Raw genomic sequence first — 17,497 nt, 5'->3', positions numbered from 1 at the left:
TGGCTGATCCCGCCCTGGTTTACATTCAGGGCGGGATGTAAATGTAAAAGACTAAACTAAAAAAACAAACACGGATAAAGGAGGAGGGTTGGAATTGTGACATAAAAAAAAAAAGAATGACAGAAGGTTCATTTGTAGTTCTAAACATATTTAGGGTGTTTTGTTACTCACTTTCTGTCTCTCCCACGATGTTACTCCTCTGTCCTACAGCAATTACATGCACATGGCCAATTATGCAAATTAGGCAATATCGTCATTTAGCGACTTTTAGGACAGCCAATAGCTACTTTCCTTACTGAGGAGTTGGCAACACTGCCCAGGGCAGTGATTATGAGCATTTATCGTAAGAGTAGGGGTGTTTACCCCGGTGTCCTGGCCTTCATAACATCATGGCTACCTAATAATTTACAATTGGCTCATTCATCCCCCAGGTTGTTTGTGTAAATGAGAATGTGTTCTCAGTCAATTTACCGGGTAAAAATAGAGTATATAATTTGACTAAGATGCTATGCAAAGAAATAGTTTGACTCTGACTGTATCCTTGTAAACCATGTCATTGAGGAAATAATCTCAAGGATATTAGAACGCAGCCACAGCCGCGTTCGAGCTAAAGGATTGCAACTGTGGCGCTGTTACGCCATTTTGACTCCCATAGCCCGTCTATCCTAATGTAAAACAGGGCTTTGAGCCAAAATGGTAATTGTTTCCCAAGATAGTCTTGCGTTGGTCAGCTGATCACGGCTCATCCCCTTCGGAAATACATTTTCTTAAGGGCCCTGGAACATTGCACAGTAAGAAAAGGTAATCAAACCGAATCGTATTATTCGAACTTATTTTGCTAACATGAATGTCAATTCATTGCAACTGGCTAGTAAATGATGATAGACCACGCAGATTAGCTAACCTTAGCTAGCTAACGTTAGCTGTTACCTTTCTGGTCTGTCAGTGTCACCTGACTGACTCTACGACTAGGTTAGCTAGCTAGTAACTAACGTTATATGGTTTGCTTGTTTGTGACAAACAACAAACTGCGTTTCATACTTTTTTTTGTTGCTTTGTAATATGGTATGTAGAGGCTAATTAATTAATTAGCTTCATGAATCCTAGCTGGTTTGTTTCCTGCTTTTGCGAAGCAGATGGTAGAAAAGCTCTCGGGTCAGGTATTAGGACCTGAGCAAGCTAGTTTACCTAGCTACATGCATGTCTCTACCAATTAATGAAATGTGTTTTGATTCTGTGTGTTCATGGTGAATTATTTTAAATCCATTAAGTAATTTGATTTGTTGAAAAAGTTAAGTAATATAGCTAAGTGTCATGCACCATGATTATAGTGAAGTGTCACATGATTGATCTCTCTGATTTTCCTCTGTACACTTTGCAGATGGACACTTCCAAGCTTCCTAAAATCCGTGATGAGGAGAGGGAAAGCGAGTTTGGATATGTACATGGAGTTTCTGGGCCAGGTTTGTCTAAACATTAGACTTTTACTATGGTTACTCCATGGATATCAGTCTGAAATAAGTGTCCGTAAAAAGACGTGATAGTCTCTACAAGCCAGAATGTTGAATACAATGATATGTAAACTTACTTTAACGGTTGTCCATGCTGTTGGTCCTTTTGGTGGTAGGAAGTGGAGATGGGTAAACGACACTTTCCCGTGGTTACCCTGACATTTTGCGGCGCCGGAATGTTCTGTTGCTTGTATTTTCCATCTCCTGACGCATTTCACGCGGTGCACAATATGTAAACATTAACCGAATGTAACTGACTGTTTTCTACCGAACGGCGTTCCCTCGTAATCAGCTGGAAGTGCTTGTGAAATTTGCCAGCTGATTGCGTGGGACAACGTTTGGTCTGTGCTTCGGCTAAACTCAGCCATTGTTTACATATTGTACAAGTCGCGTGTGAATTGCGTCGGCATTGAAAATACAAACTGACATACACACCAGTGTACTTAAAGCCGGGTTAATAACACTATTCACACGCGCAAATAACATGTTTTCTGTCCTCTGTTCTTTGTCTAACATGTTTTAACCAACAGTGGTGACAGCTACCGCCATGGCAGGAGCGGCCATGTATGAGCTTGTGCGTGTGGGCCACAGTGAACTGGTGGGAGAGATCATCAGGCTGGAGGGAGACATGGCAACCATTCAGGTCTACGAAGAGACCTGTATCCTTTTCAGTCATACCTGCTCACTGCTAAACAGTTACACCCACCTTCACTTAATGTTGATGGTTCACTTACTCTTGTGTACTTCTATTCCGATGTGTTCTAGCCTTTCCTCTTATCGGGCATATAGGCTATGTGGTTAGGTTTCCTGAATGTACGCCGCAGCTGGAGTGTCTGTCGGAGACCCTGTCCTTCGGACAGGAAAGCCCCTGTCTGTAGAGTTGGGGCCGGGAATCATGGGGTCCATCTTTGATGGTATCCAGCGTCCCCTCAAAGACATCAATGACCTCACTCAAAGCATATATATCCCTAGAGGAGTCAACATTGGGGCCCTCAACCGTGACCTCAAGTGGGAGTTTACACCTGGCCAGAGTCTTCGAGTAAGAAAACAATGTATTTTCATTGTGAGTGTGTGTGTAAGGTGTGTCCCCACTGAAATATGATCCAACTCCTAAATCTACATATTATGTCCTCTTCCTCCCCCTGTCCATCTCTACCTCAGACCGGCAGTCACATAACAGGTGGGGATATCTATGGCACGGTGTTTGAGAACTCCCTGATCAAGCACAAGTTGATGCTCCCACCCCGGAGCAGAGGCACTGTCACCTACGTGGCCCCTCCTGGAAACTATGATGTCAATGTGAGTCACCCTCCGCCTACTAAATGTCTTTGCAGCTGAATAATGGAAAATGGATGTGAACGGCTTAAATCCCATTCTCTTATCTCTGTTTTGGTCAATTGTGTTTGTGTATCGGCAGGATGTGGTGCTGGAACTGGAGTTTGAGGGTTTGAAGGAGAAGTTTACCATGATCCAGGTCTGGCCAGTGCGACAGATTCGCCCGGTCACAGAGAAGCTGCCTGCCAATCACCCCCTGCTTACTGGCCAGAGAGTGTTGGATGCTCTCTTCCCGTGAGTTATACCTATCTCTACTTTATTTTCCTTTTTTTCTACTCACTCCATTTTATGTCCTTTCCTCCTGACACTTCCTTGGAGTGAACCCTCTAAAAAGCCATCTGCTTCTGGCTCTGTGCTTGTTCTCACAGGTGTGTCCAGGGAGGCACCACCGCTATCCCAGGAGCCTTTGGTTGTGGCAAGACTGTGATCTCACAGTCCCTGTCCAAGTATTCCAACAGTGATGTCATCATCTATGTGGGCTGCGGAGAGCGTGGAAATGAGATGTCTGAAGTGCTGAGAGATTTCCCTGAGGTTAGTGGCCATACGCGTGTCAAATTGTAATAATTGATGACGTGGTTCATGAGATTACAGGGAATTTCACTACTAGGGTGTCTGGTATAGCCAGCCGATCACCAGTTTGATGTGTACTCAGTCTGATTAATGGTGTTCCTCCCTGCTCCATAGCTTACAATGGAAGTGGATGGAAAGGTGGAAAGTATCATGAAGAGAACAGCGCTAGTGGCCAACACTTCCAACATGCCTGTCGCTGCTAGAGAGGCCTCCATTTACACAGGTACCAGGCAATCACATTACAACACTGAATGAAAATATACACGCAACATGCAAGAATTTCAAAGATTTTTCTGAGTTACAGTTCATGTAAGGAAATCAGTCAATGGAAATAAATTCATTAGGCCCTGATCTATGGATTTCATATGACTGGGAATACAGATATGCATCTTTTGGTTATATATATATATACAGTGCCTTGCGAAAGTATTCGGCCCCCTTGAACTTTGCGACCTTTTGCCACATTTCAGGCTTCAAACATAAAGATATAAAACTGTATTTTTTTGTGAAGAATCAACAACAAGTGGGACACAATCATGAAGTGGAACGACATTTATTGGATATTTCAAACTTTTTTAACAAATCAAAAACTGAAAAATTGGGCGTGCAAAATTATTCAGCCCCTTTACTTTCAGTGCAGCAAACTCTCTCCAGAAGTTCAGTGAGGATCTCTGAATGATCCAATGTTGACCTAAATGACTAATGATGATAAATACAATCCACCTGTGTGTAATCAAGTCTCCGTATAAATGCACCTGCACTGTGATAGTCTCAGAGGTCCGTTAAAAGCGCAGAGAGCATCATGAAGAACAAGGAACACACCAGGCAGGTCTGATATACTGTTGTGAAGAAGTTTAAAGCCGGATTTGGATACAAAAAGATTTCCCAAGCTTTAAACATCCCAAGGAGCACTGTGCAAGCGATAATATTGAAATGGAAGGAGTATCAGACCACTGCAAATCTACCAAGACCTGGCCGTCCCTCTAAACTTTCAGCTCATACAAGGAGAAGACTGATCAGAGATGCAGCCAAGAGGCCCATGATCACTCTGGATGAACTGCAGAGATCTACAGCTGAGGTGGGAGACTCTGTCCATAGGACAACAATCAGTCGTATATTGCACAAATCTGGCCTTTGTGGAAGAGTGGCAAGAAGAAAGCCATTTCTTAAAGATATCCATAAAAAGTGTCGTTTAAAGTTTGCCACAAGCCACCTGGGAGACACACCAAACATGTGGAAGAAGGTGCTCTGGTCAGATGAAACCAAAATTGAACTTTTTGGCAACAATGCAAAACGTTATGTTTGGCGTAAAAGCAACACAGCTCATCACCCTGAACACACCATCCCCACTGTCAAACATGGTGGTGGCAGCATCATGGTTTGGGCCTGCTTTTCTTCAGCAGGGACAGGGAAGATGGTTAAAATTGATGGGAAGATGGATGGAGCCAAATACAGGACCATTCTGGAAGAACCTGATGGAGTCTGCAAAAGACCTGAGACTGGGACGGAGATTTGTCTTCCAACAAGACAATGATCCAAAACATAAAGCAAAATCTACAATGGAATGGTTCAAAAATTAACATATACAGGTGTTAGAATGGCCAAGTCAAAGTCCAGACCTGAATCCAATCGAATCTGTGGAAAGAACTGAAAACTGCTGTTCACAAATGCTCTCCATCCAACCTCACTGAGCTCGAGCTGTTTTGCAAGGAGGAATGGGAAAAAATGTCAGTCTCTCGATGTGCAAAACTGATAGAGACATACCCCAAGCGACTTACAGCTGTAATCGCAGCAAAAGGTGGCGCTACAAAGTATTAACTTAAGGGGGCTGAATAATTTTGCACGCCCAATTTTTCAGTTTTTGATTTGTTAAAAAAGTTTGAAATATCCAATAAATGTCGTTCCACTTCATGATTGTGTCCCACTTGTTGTTGATTCTTCACAAAAAAATACAGTTTTATATCTTTATGTTTGAAGCCTGAAATGTGGCAAAAGGTCGCAAAGTTCAAGGGGGCCGAATACTTTCGCAAAGCACTGTATATTACTGAGTTACAGTTCATGTAAGGAAATCGGTCATATATATATATACATATACACATATACACATATACACATATACACATACACATACACATACACACACACACACAGTGGGGCAAAAAAGTATTTAGTCAGCCACCAATTGTGCAAGTTCTCCCACTTAAAAAGATGAGAGGCCTGTAATTTTCATCATAGGTGCACTTCAACTATGACAGACAAAATGAGAAGGAAAAAAAATCCAGAAAATCACATTGTAGGATTTTAATGAATTTATTTGCAAATTATGGTGGAAAATAAGTATTTGGTCACCTACAAACAAGAAAGATTTCTGGCTCTCACAGACCTGTAACTTCTTCTTTAAGAGGCTCCTCTGTCCTCCACTCGTTACCTGTATTAATGGCACCTGTTTGAACTTGTTATCAGTATAAAAGACACCTGTCCACAACCTCAAACAGTCACACTCCAAACTCCACTATGGCCAAGACCAAAGAGCTGTCAAAGGACACCAGAAACAAAATCTTGGACCTGCACCAGGCTGAGAAGACTGACTCTGCAATAGGTAAGCAGTTTGGTTTGAAGAAATCAAGTGTGGGAGCAATTATTAGGAAATGGAAGACATACAAGACTACTGATAATCTCCCTCGATCTGGGGCTCCACGCAAGATCTCACCCCGTGGGGTCAAAATGATCACAAGAACGGTGAGCAAAAATCCCAGAACCACACTGGGGGACCTAGTGAATGACCTGCAGAGAGCTGGGACCAAAGTAACAAAGCCTACCATCAGTAACACACTACGCCGCCAGGGACTCAAATCCTGCAGTGCCAGATGTATCCCCCTGCTTAAGCCAGTACATGTCCAGGCCCGTCTGAAGTTTGCTAGAGAACATTGGGATGATCCAGAAGAAGATTGGGAGAATGTCATATGGTCAGATGAAACCAAAATATAACTTTTTGGTTAAAAACTCAACTCGTCGTGTTTGGAGGACAAAGAATGCTGAGTTGCATCCAAATAACACCACACCTACTGTGAAGCATGGGGGTGGAAACATCATGGTTTGGGGCTGTTTTCTGCAAAGGGACCAGGACTGATCCGTGTAAAGGAAAGAATGAATGGGGCCATGTATCGTGAGATTTTGAGTGAAAACCTCCTTCCGTCAGCAAGGACATTGAAGATGAATCGTGGCTGGGTCTTTCAGCATGACAATGATCCCAAACACACCGCCCGGGCAACGAAGGAGTGGCTTCGTAAGAAGCATTTCAAGGTCCTGGAGTGGCCTAGCCAGTCTCCAGATCTCAACCCCATAGAAAATCTTTGGAGGGAGTTGAAAGTCCGTGTTGCCCAGCAACAGCTCCAAAACATCCCTGCTCTAGAGGAGATCTACATGGAGGAATGGGCCAAAATACCAGCAACAGTGTGTGAAAACCTTGTGAAGACTTACAGAAAACATTTGACCTCTGTCATTGCCAACAAAGGGTATATAACAAAGTATTGAGAAACTTTTGTTATTGACCAAATACTTATTTTCCACCATAATTTGCAAATAAATTCATAAAAAATCCTACAATGTGATTTTCAGTATTTTTTTCTCATTTTGTCTGTCATATTTGAAGTGTACCTATGATGAAAATTACAGGCCTCTCATCTTTTTAAGTGGGAGAACTTGCACAATTGGTGGCTGACTAAATACTTTTTTGCCTCACTGTATATATACTGAGTTACAGTTCATGTAAGGAAAGGAAATCAGTCAATTGAAATAAACCGGTCAGTATGTGGTGTAACAACCATTTGCCTCGTGCAACGCGACATCTCCTTCGCATAGAGTTGATCCGGCTGTTGATTGTGGCCTGTGGAATGTTGTCCCACCCCTCTTCAATGGCTGTGCAAAGTTGCTGGATATTGGCATGAACTAGAACACTTTTTCCTACACGTCGATCCAGAGCATCCCAAACATCCTCAATGGGGTGACGTCTGGTGAGTATGCAGGCCATGGAAGAACTGGGACATTTTCAGTTTCCAGTAATTGTGTACAGATCCTTGTGACATGGGGCTGAGGTGAAACATGAGGTGATGGCGGTGGATGAATGGCACGACAATGGGCCTCAGGATCACGTCACGATATCTGTGTTATAAAATTGCCATCGATAAAGTGCAATTGTGTTCTTGTCCATAGCTTCTGCCTGCCCATACCATAACCCCACCACCACCATGGGGCCCTCTGTTCACAACATTGACATCAGCAAACCGCTCGCCCACACAACGCCATACACGCTGTCTGTAATCTGCCTGGTACAGTTGAAGCCGGGATTCCTCCGTGAAGAGCACACTTCTCCAGGTGGCCATCGAAGGTGAGCATTTGCGCACTGAAGTCAGTTACGACACTGAACTGCAGTCAGGTCAAGACCCTAGTGAGGACGACGAGAATGCAGATGAGCTTCCCTGAGACCATTTCTGACAGTTTCTGCAGAAATTCTTCGGTTGTGCAAACCCACAGTTACATGAGCTGTCTGGGTGGCTGGTCTAAGACCATCCTGCAGGGGGAAAATCCTGATTTGGAGGTCACGGGGCTGGCGTGGTTATATGTGGTCTGCGGCTATGAGGCCGTTTGGACGTACTGCCAAATTCTCTAAAACAACGTTGGTGGCTTATGGTAGAGAAATTAACATTCAATTCTCTGGCAACAGCTCTGGTGGACATTCCTGCAGTCAGTGTGCCAAACGAAACTGCACATTTTAGTGGCCTTTTATTGTCCCCAGCACGAGGTGCACTTGTGTAATGATCATGCGGTTTAATCAGCTTCTTGATATGCCACACCTGTCAGGTGAATGGAATATATTGGCAAAGGAGAAATGCTCACTAACAGGGATATTAAAAAATGTGTGCACAAAATATGAGAGATTTGCTTTTTGTGATTTTATTTCTGCTCATGAAACATGGGACCAACACTTGTTGCGTTTATATTTTTGTTCAGTATTGCTGGAGTTTATAGTTGTAAATCATTTTTGTTGGTAGTTGTGCTAATTTCTCTCCTTTGTTCTAGACGGTTGGGGGATGAGTCACCACTCACTCATAACCTTGTATTGACTCTTGATTCTGTGCTTTTGAGTCTTACTTGTGTGTGCCACTGCAGGAATCACTTTGTCCGAGTACTTCAGAGACATGGGCTACAATGTCAGTATGATGGCCGACTCCACCTCCCGATGGGCAGAGGCACTTAGGGAGATCTCAGGACGATTAGCTGAGATGCCTGCTGGTGAGTACACTGAGCAAATAGCAATGGAGGATGGTTGTCTAAACCTATCACAGCAACATGTCTGCCATTTTGAGCCTGTCAGAGCTCTGTGTGCTGCTTGTCCACAGACAGCGGGTACCCTGCCTACCTGGGAGCCAGACTGGCCTCCTTCTATGAGCGTGCTGGCAGGGTGAAGTGCCTGGGCAACCCAGAGAGAGAGGGCAGCGTCAGCATTGTTGGAGCGTGAGTACCTCATCATTCTACCAGCAGGGAGAACCTCTATCACCCTCCCTCCTGACTCTAAGAGTCAGACGGGTTCTGACCTGTACCAGTCCTGCAACACCAGATACCTGGACCATGTAGTGTAATCCTCATTGGAACATACAGTATGATACAGTGATGGCAGACTGTAGTGTCTGAATAACTTGGCCTTGTTATTTTCCCCTAGTGTGTCTCCCCCTGGTGGAGACTTCTCGGATCCTGTTACTTCAGCTACGCTGGGTATTGTACAGGTAATGCCTCAATTGTATATATTAAAATTTGGACAATTTAAACTTGTACCCTTCCTACTCCTCATTCCTGTTTTTATCTCCATCTGACAGGTGTTCTGGGGTCTGGATAAGAAGCTGGCGCAGAGAAAGCATTTCCCCTCAGTGAACTGGCTGATCAGCTACAGCAAGTACACGCGGGCGCTGGACGAGTACTACGACAAGCACTTCCCTGAGTTTGTGCCGCTTCGCACCAAGGCCAAGGAGATCCTGCAGGAGGAGGAGGATCTGGCTGAGATTGTGCAGCTTGTGGGAAAGGTGAGGCAGGGGCCAATGTGAATAAAGGTTATGGGTCGATTTTATACATACGGCCTAGGTTGATGGTGAGCATGTGTATGCACGCACTATGCACTCATTTCTGTGCCCCCTGCCATGTCAACAGGCATCTCTCGCTGAGACCGACAAGATCACATTGGAGGTTGCTAAACTACTCAAGGATGACTTCCTGCAGCAGAATGGCTATACTCCATACGACAGGTAAATACACACACATCTGTGTGTCATAGACATACTACATTGACTTAATCGTCGGTTATTATGCGCGTATTGATTAATTGATTGACTTTTTCGCCCCTTCCTGAAGGTTCTGCCCTTTCTACAAAACGGTGGGCATCCTCTCCAATACGATTGCGTTCTACGACTTGGCGCGACATGCAGTCGAGACCACGGCTCAGAGTGACAACAAGATCACCTGGTCCATGATCCGGGAGCACATGGGAGAGGTCCTCTACAGGCTCAGCTCCATGAAGTTCAAGGTACATGCTTGTTCCGCCTATTGCTTTAACCAACTTCCCCAATCCCTCTACCACCTCTGGTCTTCTTTGCACATCCAATGTTGGACTTTGTCTTTGAGTGTTATTGCATTTCGCTGTGTCTCCTAAACCCAGTGTCTCTGTATACCTCTGTTGTTTCAGGACCCAGTGAAGGAGGGCGAGGTCAAAATCAAAGCAGACTACGCCCAGCTACTGGAGGACATGCAGAACGCCTTCCGTACCCTGGAGGACTGAGCTCTCACCTCCCCTCTGAGGCCCCCCAGTCCCTGTGCTGTGCCGTGCAGTATCTCAGTGGCCCCTGTTTTGTGAAACCTTGCTGCAGTGACCGTCACACCTCAGTCATTCCTAAGTGTTCATTCCTCTACATTCCAACACTATGTTCAAGCCCCCCGTTTACAACCCTTGCTCTTTTTATTTCACCATATTGTCTTGTATGAGGCTACTGGAATATTTTCTCCCGAGTTGCGCTACGGTCTAAGACACTGCATCTCAGTGCAAGAGGCGTCACTACAGTCCCTGTTTCGTATCCAGGCTGAATCACATCCGGCCATAGGGCGGCGCACAATTGGCCCAGCGTCGTCCGGGGTAGGCTGTCATTGTAAATAAGAATCTGTTCTTAACTGACTTGCCTAGTTAAATAAAGGTTAAAAAATGTAACTTGAATTCATTGATACCAAATCTCATCATTAGTCTATTAACATTACAATACCATCATCCCTGACCACATCGCATGGATGTGCTGCTCCTCTCCCTTCAGCCCCCTCGTCATCCATGATGAGCACACGACTACAGCCGTTTATTGCAGGCCAATATACATTGGGCCCCAATCAGGTGCTACACTTGCACTTAACTACTAGCTGCAACACATGGCCTCTCAAGTGGAGTGTCACTTTCATCTCCCAGGTGTGACCACCAACAATAGATTGTTAACAAAAATGGGAATGTACACATGGTTAAAGGGACAGAGGCACCTTGTTTATTTCAGGTTGAGGCCCTCTTCCTCTCCCCGCCTCACAGATGTGATTTTTGCTATTCCATCTCTCTGGGTATATTGATGTTGTTGACGTTAATGTTGTTTTTGTGTTGTGTGGATGTGTGCGACGGAGATGGTGTGTATGTTAGAATCGGTTGTCTCCACAAAGGTATATTTATGTCACATGTATTGTATGGAGTCTAAAGAAAATAAATGAATTGGGAACAATATGCCTGGTGTTTTATTCTGGATGGAGATAGTGAAATAATATTGACTTAAATGTATTGGTGACATGCGCCTAAGATATAATTACAGCTAGCAACCTTGATGTCACCAAGGACAATCATTTCCCAAACCATATTTATCTTTCATGTACTTGTGTTTTTATTCTTTCATTAACATTTCTTGCATGAATCCAAAATGGAAAGAAGTTATGGGCATAGAAGCTCCTTATTCATACTGTTACTGTTTCTAGTGCAACCATTTGAACCACTAGAGGGCAGTCAATCATCATAGTAGCTGTTTCCTCAAAAAATAATCCTATATTGAAAGAATGCATTGTTTCTTTATAGCGAAGCCAAAATACGTAAATAATTGAAAATAGTTGGAAAACAATAAGTATTTTCGAAATTGTATCAATCAGTTTATATAAATCCTAAACAAACGTGCAATGTAATTATATTAGGCATCAGTTTCCCACGGTTTAACATTTTGTTTTGAAAAGGAACACACAGGACAACATAAATAATTGTCCTGATATGGAGTTGGTCACTCAAAGATGAGGTTGACTTTTGATTGGAAGAAATATGCCCAGAAGCAGTCAGGCAGAAACCGTAGCAAGTTAGTAAATCTGTCTTGTACCACTGAGAAGGTGAATTATTTTGATACGTGAACAAACCGGGAAATAAAGGGGAACTGTTTCACCAAATTCAAGACAAGGGGTCCTATTAGTTATATTGGGGTTGATGCTCATACCTAGAGACCATCCACCCGCTGACTTGGTTTTAGATGTTGGTCCAATTTAAGTGATAATGCCCGAGAAACCGGTGTTTGGAGGTTATATTGGCACGGGTGTTGTTAGGCCCGAGACGAAGTCAAGGTCGGGCAAACTATGCCAATATATTCTCCAAACACCAGTTTCGAGAGAATTATCACTTTTATACAACGGGTTACCAACATGTTCAAATAATGATTGACATATTTTAAGTAAAAGCATAATTTTTTATGAATTTATTCATACTATTTCATCCTTCCACAATATATAGTCCCGTCACAAATCTAGGGTTCTATTGGTTTGGTTGCAAGAGACTCGACCCAGTCGTTCAGTCTTTTTGTTCTGTATCTATAGACGCGACCCAGTCGTTCGTTCTAAATGTTTCATTGCCGGAGTCTATCTGGCAATAGTCTTTCTCGTGACAGACTGAGTAGCATAGAGATTTGGTTCTGTGTGCCAATATTAGTCTGACACTGTGTGTATAAATTACAGTTCCTCTCCATCTAAGCTGCCAAATGAACAAACTGTCCCAGTGGCAGCGCTATCTGTGTGGTTTAGTCAGTTTATTTATTACCAGGTAAGTTGACTGAGAACACGTTCTCATTTACAGCAACAACCTGGGGAATAGTTACAGGGGAGAGGAGGGGGATGAATGAGCCAATTGTAAACTGGGGATTATTAGGTGACCTTGATGGTTTGAGGGCCAGATTGGGAATTTAGCCAGGACACCGGGGTTAACACCCCTACTCTTACGATAAGTGCCAGGGGATCTTAAATGACCTCAGAGAGTCAGGACACCCGTTTAACGTCCCATCCGAAAGATGGCACCCTACACAGGGTAGTGTCCCCAATCACTGCCCTGGGGCATTGGGATATTTATTTTTTTAGACCAGAGGAAAGAGTGCCTCTTACTGGCCCTCCAATACCACTTCCAGCAGCATCTGGTCTCCCATCCAGGGACTGACCAGGACCAACCCTGCTTAGCTTCAGAAGCAAGCCAGCAGTGGTATGCAGGGTGGTATGCTGCCAGTAGCGCACAGTGCTAGCAATGCCAAGGGCCGGGGGTCCGATTCCTGCTGGGGCCACCCATAAGTAAAACATATATGACTGTTTGTTGCTTTGGATAAAAGTGTCTGCCAAATATCATACAGTATATTATCTCATTCTACTTGACGCGTTCTTTTGGGGGGTTTCCTCCCCTCACATGGATACATACCCACAGTTCACTCTCTCACCTGACAAGAGCATCTTCTCACTTCTTCAGGCATGGCAGCTTCTCTTTGAAATGCGTCAATGTCCCAGAGCAAAGCCCCTCCACCACACCAACTACTGCCGTGATGATGCCCACCATTCTGACCTATGGAGGGAGACCTGGTGAGAATCAAACTGAACAACAACAAAGACTACTCTAGAATTGTGCCAAATGCCATATATTGTACTCATATCAATGTGCTTTGAACTGGTTTGTGTCAAGACAGTTCTATTTATACATGTCCAGATAGTTTACAGAACTGACCCAGTTACTCTGTTTCGTCTGGCTACATGTGTTTTTACACTGCTGAGTTTGTATCCTCAAGCAGCACACTAGCATTCAGTACTGTCCCAGGTCCTCGTGGATGCTGAGCTTGGTCCCACTCCCATCCACAGTGGTGCCATATATGGGGAATGAGGAGACGGTGGTAAACGCCGCAGTCCACTCTCGATACGTTCCTCAGCATCATGGATGAGTCCCCAGCAGTGGGGTTCCTGGAGAGGAATGCCCGGCCTGCAAACGCATCGTCAGACGTCTGGTTGCCCTCCAGTATCGTGTGCCTTTCCAGTCTGGTTGCCATCCAGTATGGTGTGCCTTTCCAGTCTGGTTGCCCTCCAGTATGGTGTGCCTGTCCAGTCTGGTTGCCCTCCAGTATGGTGTGCCTCTCCTTGTGCCCATGGACCACCCACTGCACCCCCATCCCCTCTGGGTCACATCCAGACGGCACGCAGGAGAAGACCACATCGTCTCCCGACATTGCCTTCTATTTCTCGGGCTGCTGTTGCACCACAAGGCCCCCTTCCTCCACAACTCCCTCCTCCACCACAAGGCCCTCTTCCTCCACCGGGACAACAGTAGGGACATCAGTAGACAGTGAGGTGTTTTCTGTCTCAGAGCCAGGCTCTGATAGTGCTGACACTGCCACTGTGTCTGTTATAGGGCCTTTGGTATGGGCAGCATCTTGAGTGGGGTTAGGCAGAGTAGCACCATTGCAGACTAAACAGAGAGAGAGAACCCCCCCTGTCAAACAGAGAGGCACAATTTAGACACACACACACACAAACACACACACACAGCTCCAGTCTGGCAGCTCAAAATATTCTGGGTAGAGTAGTGACACTAAATCTTCTCTAAAATTAGAGATCCAAAAATCACATGGATTAAAGTATCACTGTGCTGCTGTGCTGAGGTACAGGGCCCAGCACAAACTTTCCATCACAACACGAGTGATTCAGGCAGAAACCAAACAAATTCAAAATCAATTCAGAGAAGTTTGTGGGGCATTAGACAAACACATCAGATAAACACAAAACACCTGAATCATCAAACATACTCTATTGATTTGATGTAAGGTTGCTAGTGTTTGTTAAGGCTGCTTAGGCCTGCAGTATATTCTACAGTATACTATACAGTGAACATATTGTGAACATACAGTGAACATTTAATAGAGTAGCCGATAACAGTGATATAACTGATTATTAACAATGCCATCAGTGTAAGAATAAAGCATGTGTGTATGGCGTGGTGTGGGTTTTATGGTAGTGCCTCTGTCTCTCATCTCTGGGCCTGCATTGCTACAGTATGTGTTGAGATTGCGGTTTGTGTTGGTACTAGTATGTCCACCTGTGTGCATGTGTATGTATGTGTATTTGTATCACAGGAGGTTGGTTGCACCTGAATTGGGGAGGACGGGCTCGTGGTAATGGCTGGAGCGGAAAAGGTGGAATAGTATTAAATACATCAAACACATGGTTTACTGGTGTTTGATACCATTCCATTTGCTCCGTTCCAGCCATTATTATGAGCCGTCCTCCCCTCACCAGCCTCCACTGGTTGGTATTTATACTTATGTGTACATGTTTGTGCATGTCTGAGTGTGTGGACATACGTGTGATGATGTGTGTGAGTGAGATGACGGGTGAGCAGAAGTTCTTACCTGCAAGTGTGGCGACCAGTAGGTGAGCGAGGATGAGCGGGGGTCGGGAGAAAGACAAGAGGCCCGTAATCCTCTCAGATCTCAGCAGCACTGACAGATATGTTGAAGAGGAGTGCCTCTAAATCAGCCCCCCGCCCTCTGGTGACCCTCTGACAACCCAACACACTCACATAGAACCTAACACCCTCACCCACTAACATGCCCTCATACACACACACCCTCTACACAGATATTGCCCTTCCAACAGTTCACTTTCACTTGGCATGCAACTCTGCTAGTAAAGACAACATGGACACTAAGGATTTACACCGAAATAATCTGAGAATAGACAGCCTAGAGACGTCACAGCCAATCTAACAGTGTCAAAATAAAAATAAAACCTGGACTTACAACAGATCCACAGTATGTGCTGCATATCGAAATGATTTGCATAAGCAATACCTTATTTATCTTCACATTTTGATGGGATATCAAAGGAAAGGTTAACATCAAGCTGCTTTACTGAAACGCCACTCATGGAAGAACTGCATTAAGATGATGACTTTATTGGTCAATTGCACGCAAGGTCCAACCGAAATGTGTCTTCCGCGTTTAACCCAACCCACCGAAAGACACAAGCACACACATATACAGATTTTTAAAACGTGTATTGTCCCGTGTTTGTACGAAGAAGAAGATGTTTTGATGACATTTAAAATGTCACATGGATCTGGGGCCCTCCAGTGGTAGCTTTAAGTCCTCACACAAAGGCAGAAGCCATACAATACCCTCCGTAACTCTATTATGACTCTACACATAGGCCGACACTAGTTCATTCTACTTTTGCTGACAACAGTTGTAAACAATAGTCAGACGTTGCCTTTGTTATTGTCTGCGACTGACTGCATTAACCCTATCAAAATAGATTAGAGAGTCTGTATCTGATTGAGCTTATGGTCCAGGCAGTTGAACTGCTGCTTGGTTCTGGACTACAGCTTGACTAATGGGAGCATACCGCATAGGGCAGAGGGAGCTCCATCCTGTGTATTGATTCAGTCCGTCTACACAGCATCATCAGAGTGGACATTACTGTAAAGACAAGATTCAGCTGTCTCCCAATATCCAAATTAACCTGTAATGTGTGTGTGTGTGTGTGTGTGTGTGTGTGTGTGTGTGCATGGATATTGTGTGATAATTGGGAATTTCTTTCACAAATGAAATCTATAGCAGCCTATAATAGTGAAATCTAAATAAGCACACTTCCAACATTTTATTTCACGTCAATGATTATAATGTTTTTTCATAACCCTATAATCAAAATCCATGTAAACTGGTACAAATTACATAGTTGTTTGTGTACATTGTGAGTTGCACTCACAATTGTCTGTCGGTATACAATGCCTGTTTTGGTTGTTGGCTGCTGATTGTTGCGATACACACGCCTGGGGCTTGGTTCACCCAGACACCCCATTTAGGTTTGAGTTATAATTAGTCACCTCTGAATATGCACATTTTTATTTGTCAAAAGTCAACTATCATTTTATTTAGTTTGAGTATAACGTTCAGCTCACACACCCTCTCTGTATCAGACCATTTACATTAGAAAGCACTGCTTTATTACTCTACCTATACAAACATGCACAGGGCATAGATAAACATAGAGTTGGACTCCTGCTTCCCATCAGGCAACCGCTTGACTCTTCTAGAGTCTTCTCTGTGAGTGGAGGGGGGGGGGGAGGTCATATTGCTGGCTGAAGGAAATATGATGCCGAAGGGTGGGGCTGTACCACAGATCTTCCCACTCCCTCCTCTTGGGTGACTGCATATCATCTGTCTGGCTCCCCCACTAACCCCCACTCAACAGTGTAGATTATCAGGGCTGTTTGTTGGTCTTTTTAACACCTCAGCATTATCATCTGTGGAAATGGTCAACAATACCCACACTCTTCATGTAGCTACAGTAGCATCAGGCAAAGGTGGCAGCAAAAGAAAACAGCACACCAGTTTACCAAGCCAACAATTTGGCAGCAGTAAAACCAAAATGGTATCAGAGTAACTAAAGGCCATTAAAGCAAGGGCTAGAGGAGGGTGGTTGACCTATAACTCATGACAGCACAGGGTGACGGTAGCGTAATGTCAGGGGTGAGGTCTATGCTCAATTAAGTAAGTTCTATGCTCAATGAAGGCAATTTCTGTATAGTCTAATATCAGGTCTTTCTACAGACTTTGATAAACAGCCTGGTCTCATAGACTAGACGTAACATAGTAAATGTAAATCTGGGACACTCAAATTAGTATATGTTACATTTGGTATGTTTACATAAGACAGACGTTGGTTGATCGGGGTGGATGGGT

The 17,497-nt window shown here is 44.2% G+C and overlaps 1 protein-coding gene across 1 annotated transcript; it reads left to right on the top strand.

The window, feature by feature from the left end:
* Positions 1-357: 357 nt before the first annotated feature.
* LOC139418620 (V-type proton ATPase catalytic subunit A-like) lies at positions 358-11,211 on the top strand. Its single transcript, XM_071168223.1, has 15 exons — positions 358-801; positions 1,382-1,463; positions 2,042-2,170; positions 2,336-2,550; positions 2,673-2,810; positions 2,929-3,080; positions 3,215-3,377; positions 3,531-3,639; positions 8,586-8,708; positions 8,816-8,930; positions 9,136-9,199; positions 9,290-9,493; positions 9,618-9,712; positions 9,819-9,990; positions 10,150-11,211. The coding sequence occupies exons 2-15, from the start codon at positions 1,382-1,384 to the stop codon at positions 10,240-10,242; spliced, it is 1,854 nt and encodes a 617-aa protein (XP_071024324.1). The 5' UTR covers positions 358-801; the 3' UTR covers positions 10,243-11,211.
* The last annotated feature ends 6,286 nt before the right edge of the window (positions 11,212-17,497 follow it).

Source organism: Oncorhynchus clarkii, chromosome 10, assembly GCF_045791955.1.
Source record: "Oncorhynchus clarkii lewisi isolate Uvic-CL-2024 chromosome 10, UVic_Ocla_1.0, whole genome shotgun sequence".
Taxonomy (NCBI): domain Eukaryota; kingdom Metazoa; phylum Chordata; class Actinopteri; order Salmoniformes; family Salmonidae; genus Oncorhynchus; species Oncorhynchus clarkii.
The sequence above is the reverse complement of the archived record's forward strand: the minus strand, read 5'-3'. Positions and strand labels throughout refer to the sequence as shown.

What these genes read in the sequence shown, in the direction of transcription:
- LOC139418620 (XM_071168223.1), top strand. Translation starts at nt 1,382, where the DNA reads ATGGACACTTCCAAGCTTCCTAAAATCCGTGATGAGGAGAGGGAAAGC. An exon ending in TGCTGAGAGATTTCCCTGAG is followed by an intron (nt 3,378 to 3,530) that starts GTTAGTGGCCAT and finishes CCTGCTCCATAG; the next exon opens with CTTACAATGGAAGTGGATGG. An exon ending in AGAGGCCTCCATTTACACAG is followed by an intron (nt 3,640 to 8,585) that starts GTACCAGGCAAT and finishes GTGCCACTGCAG; the next exon opens with GAATCACTTTGTCCGAGTAC.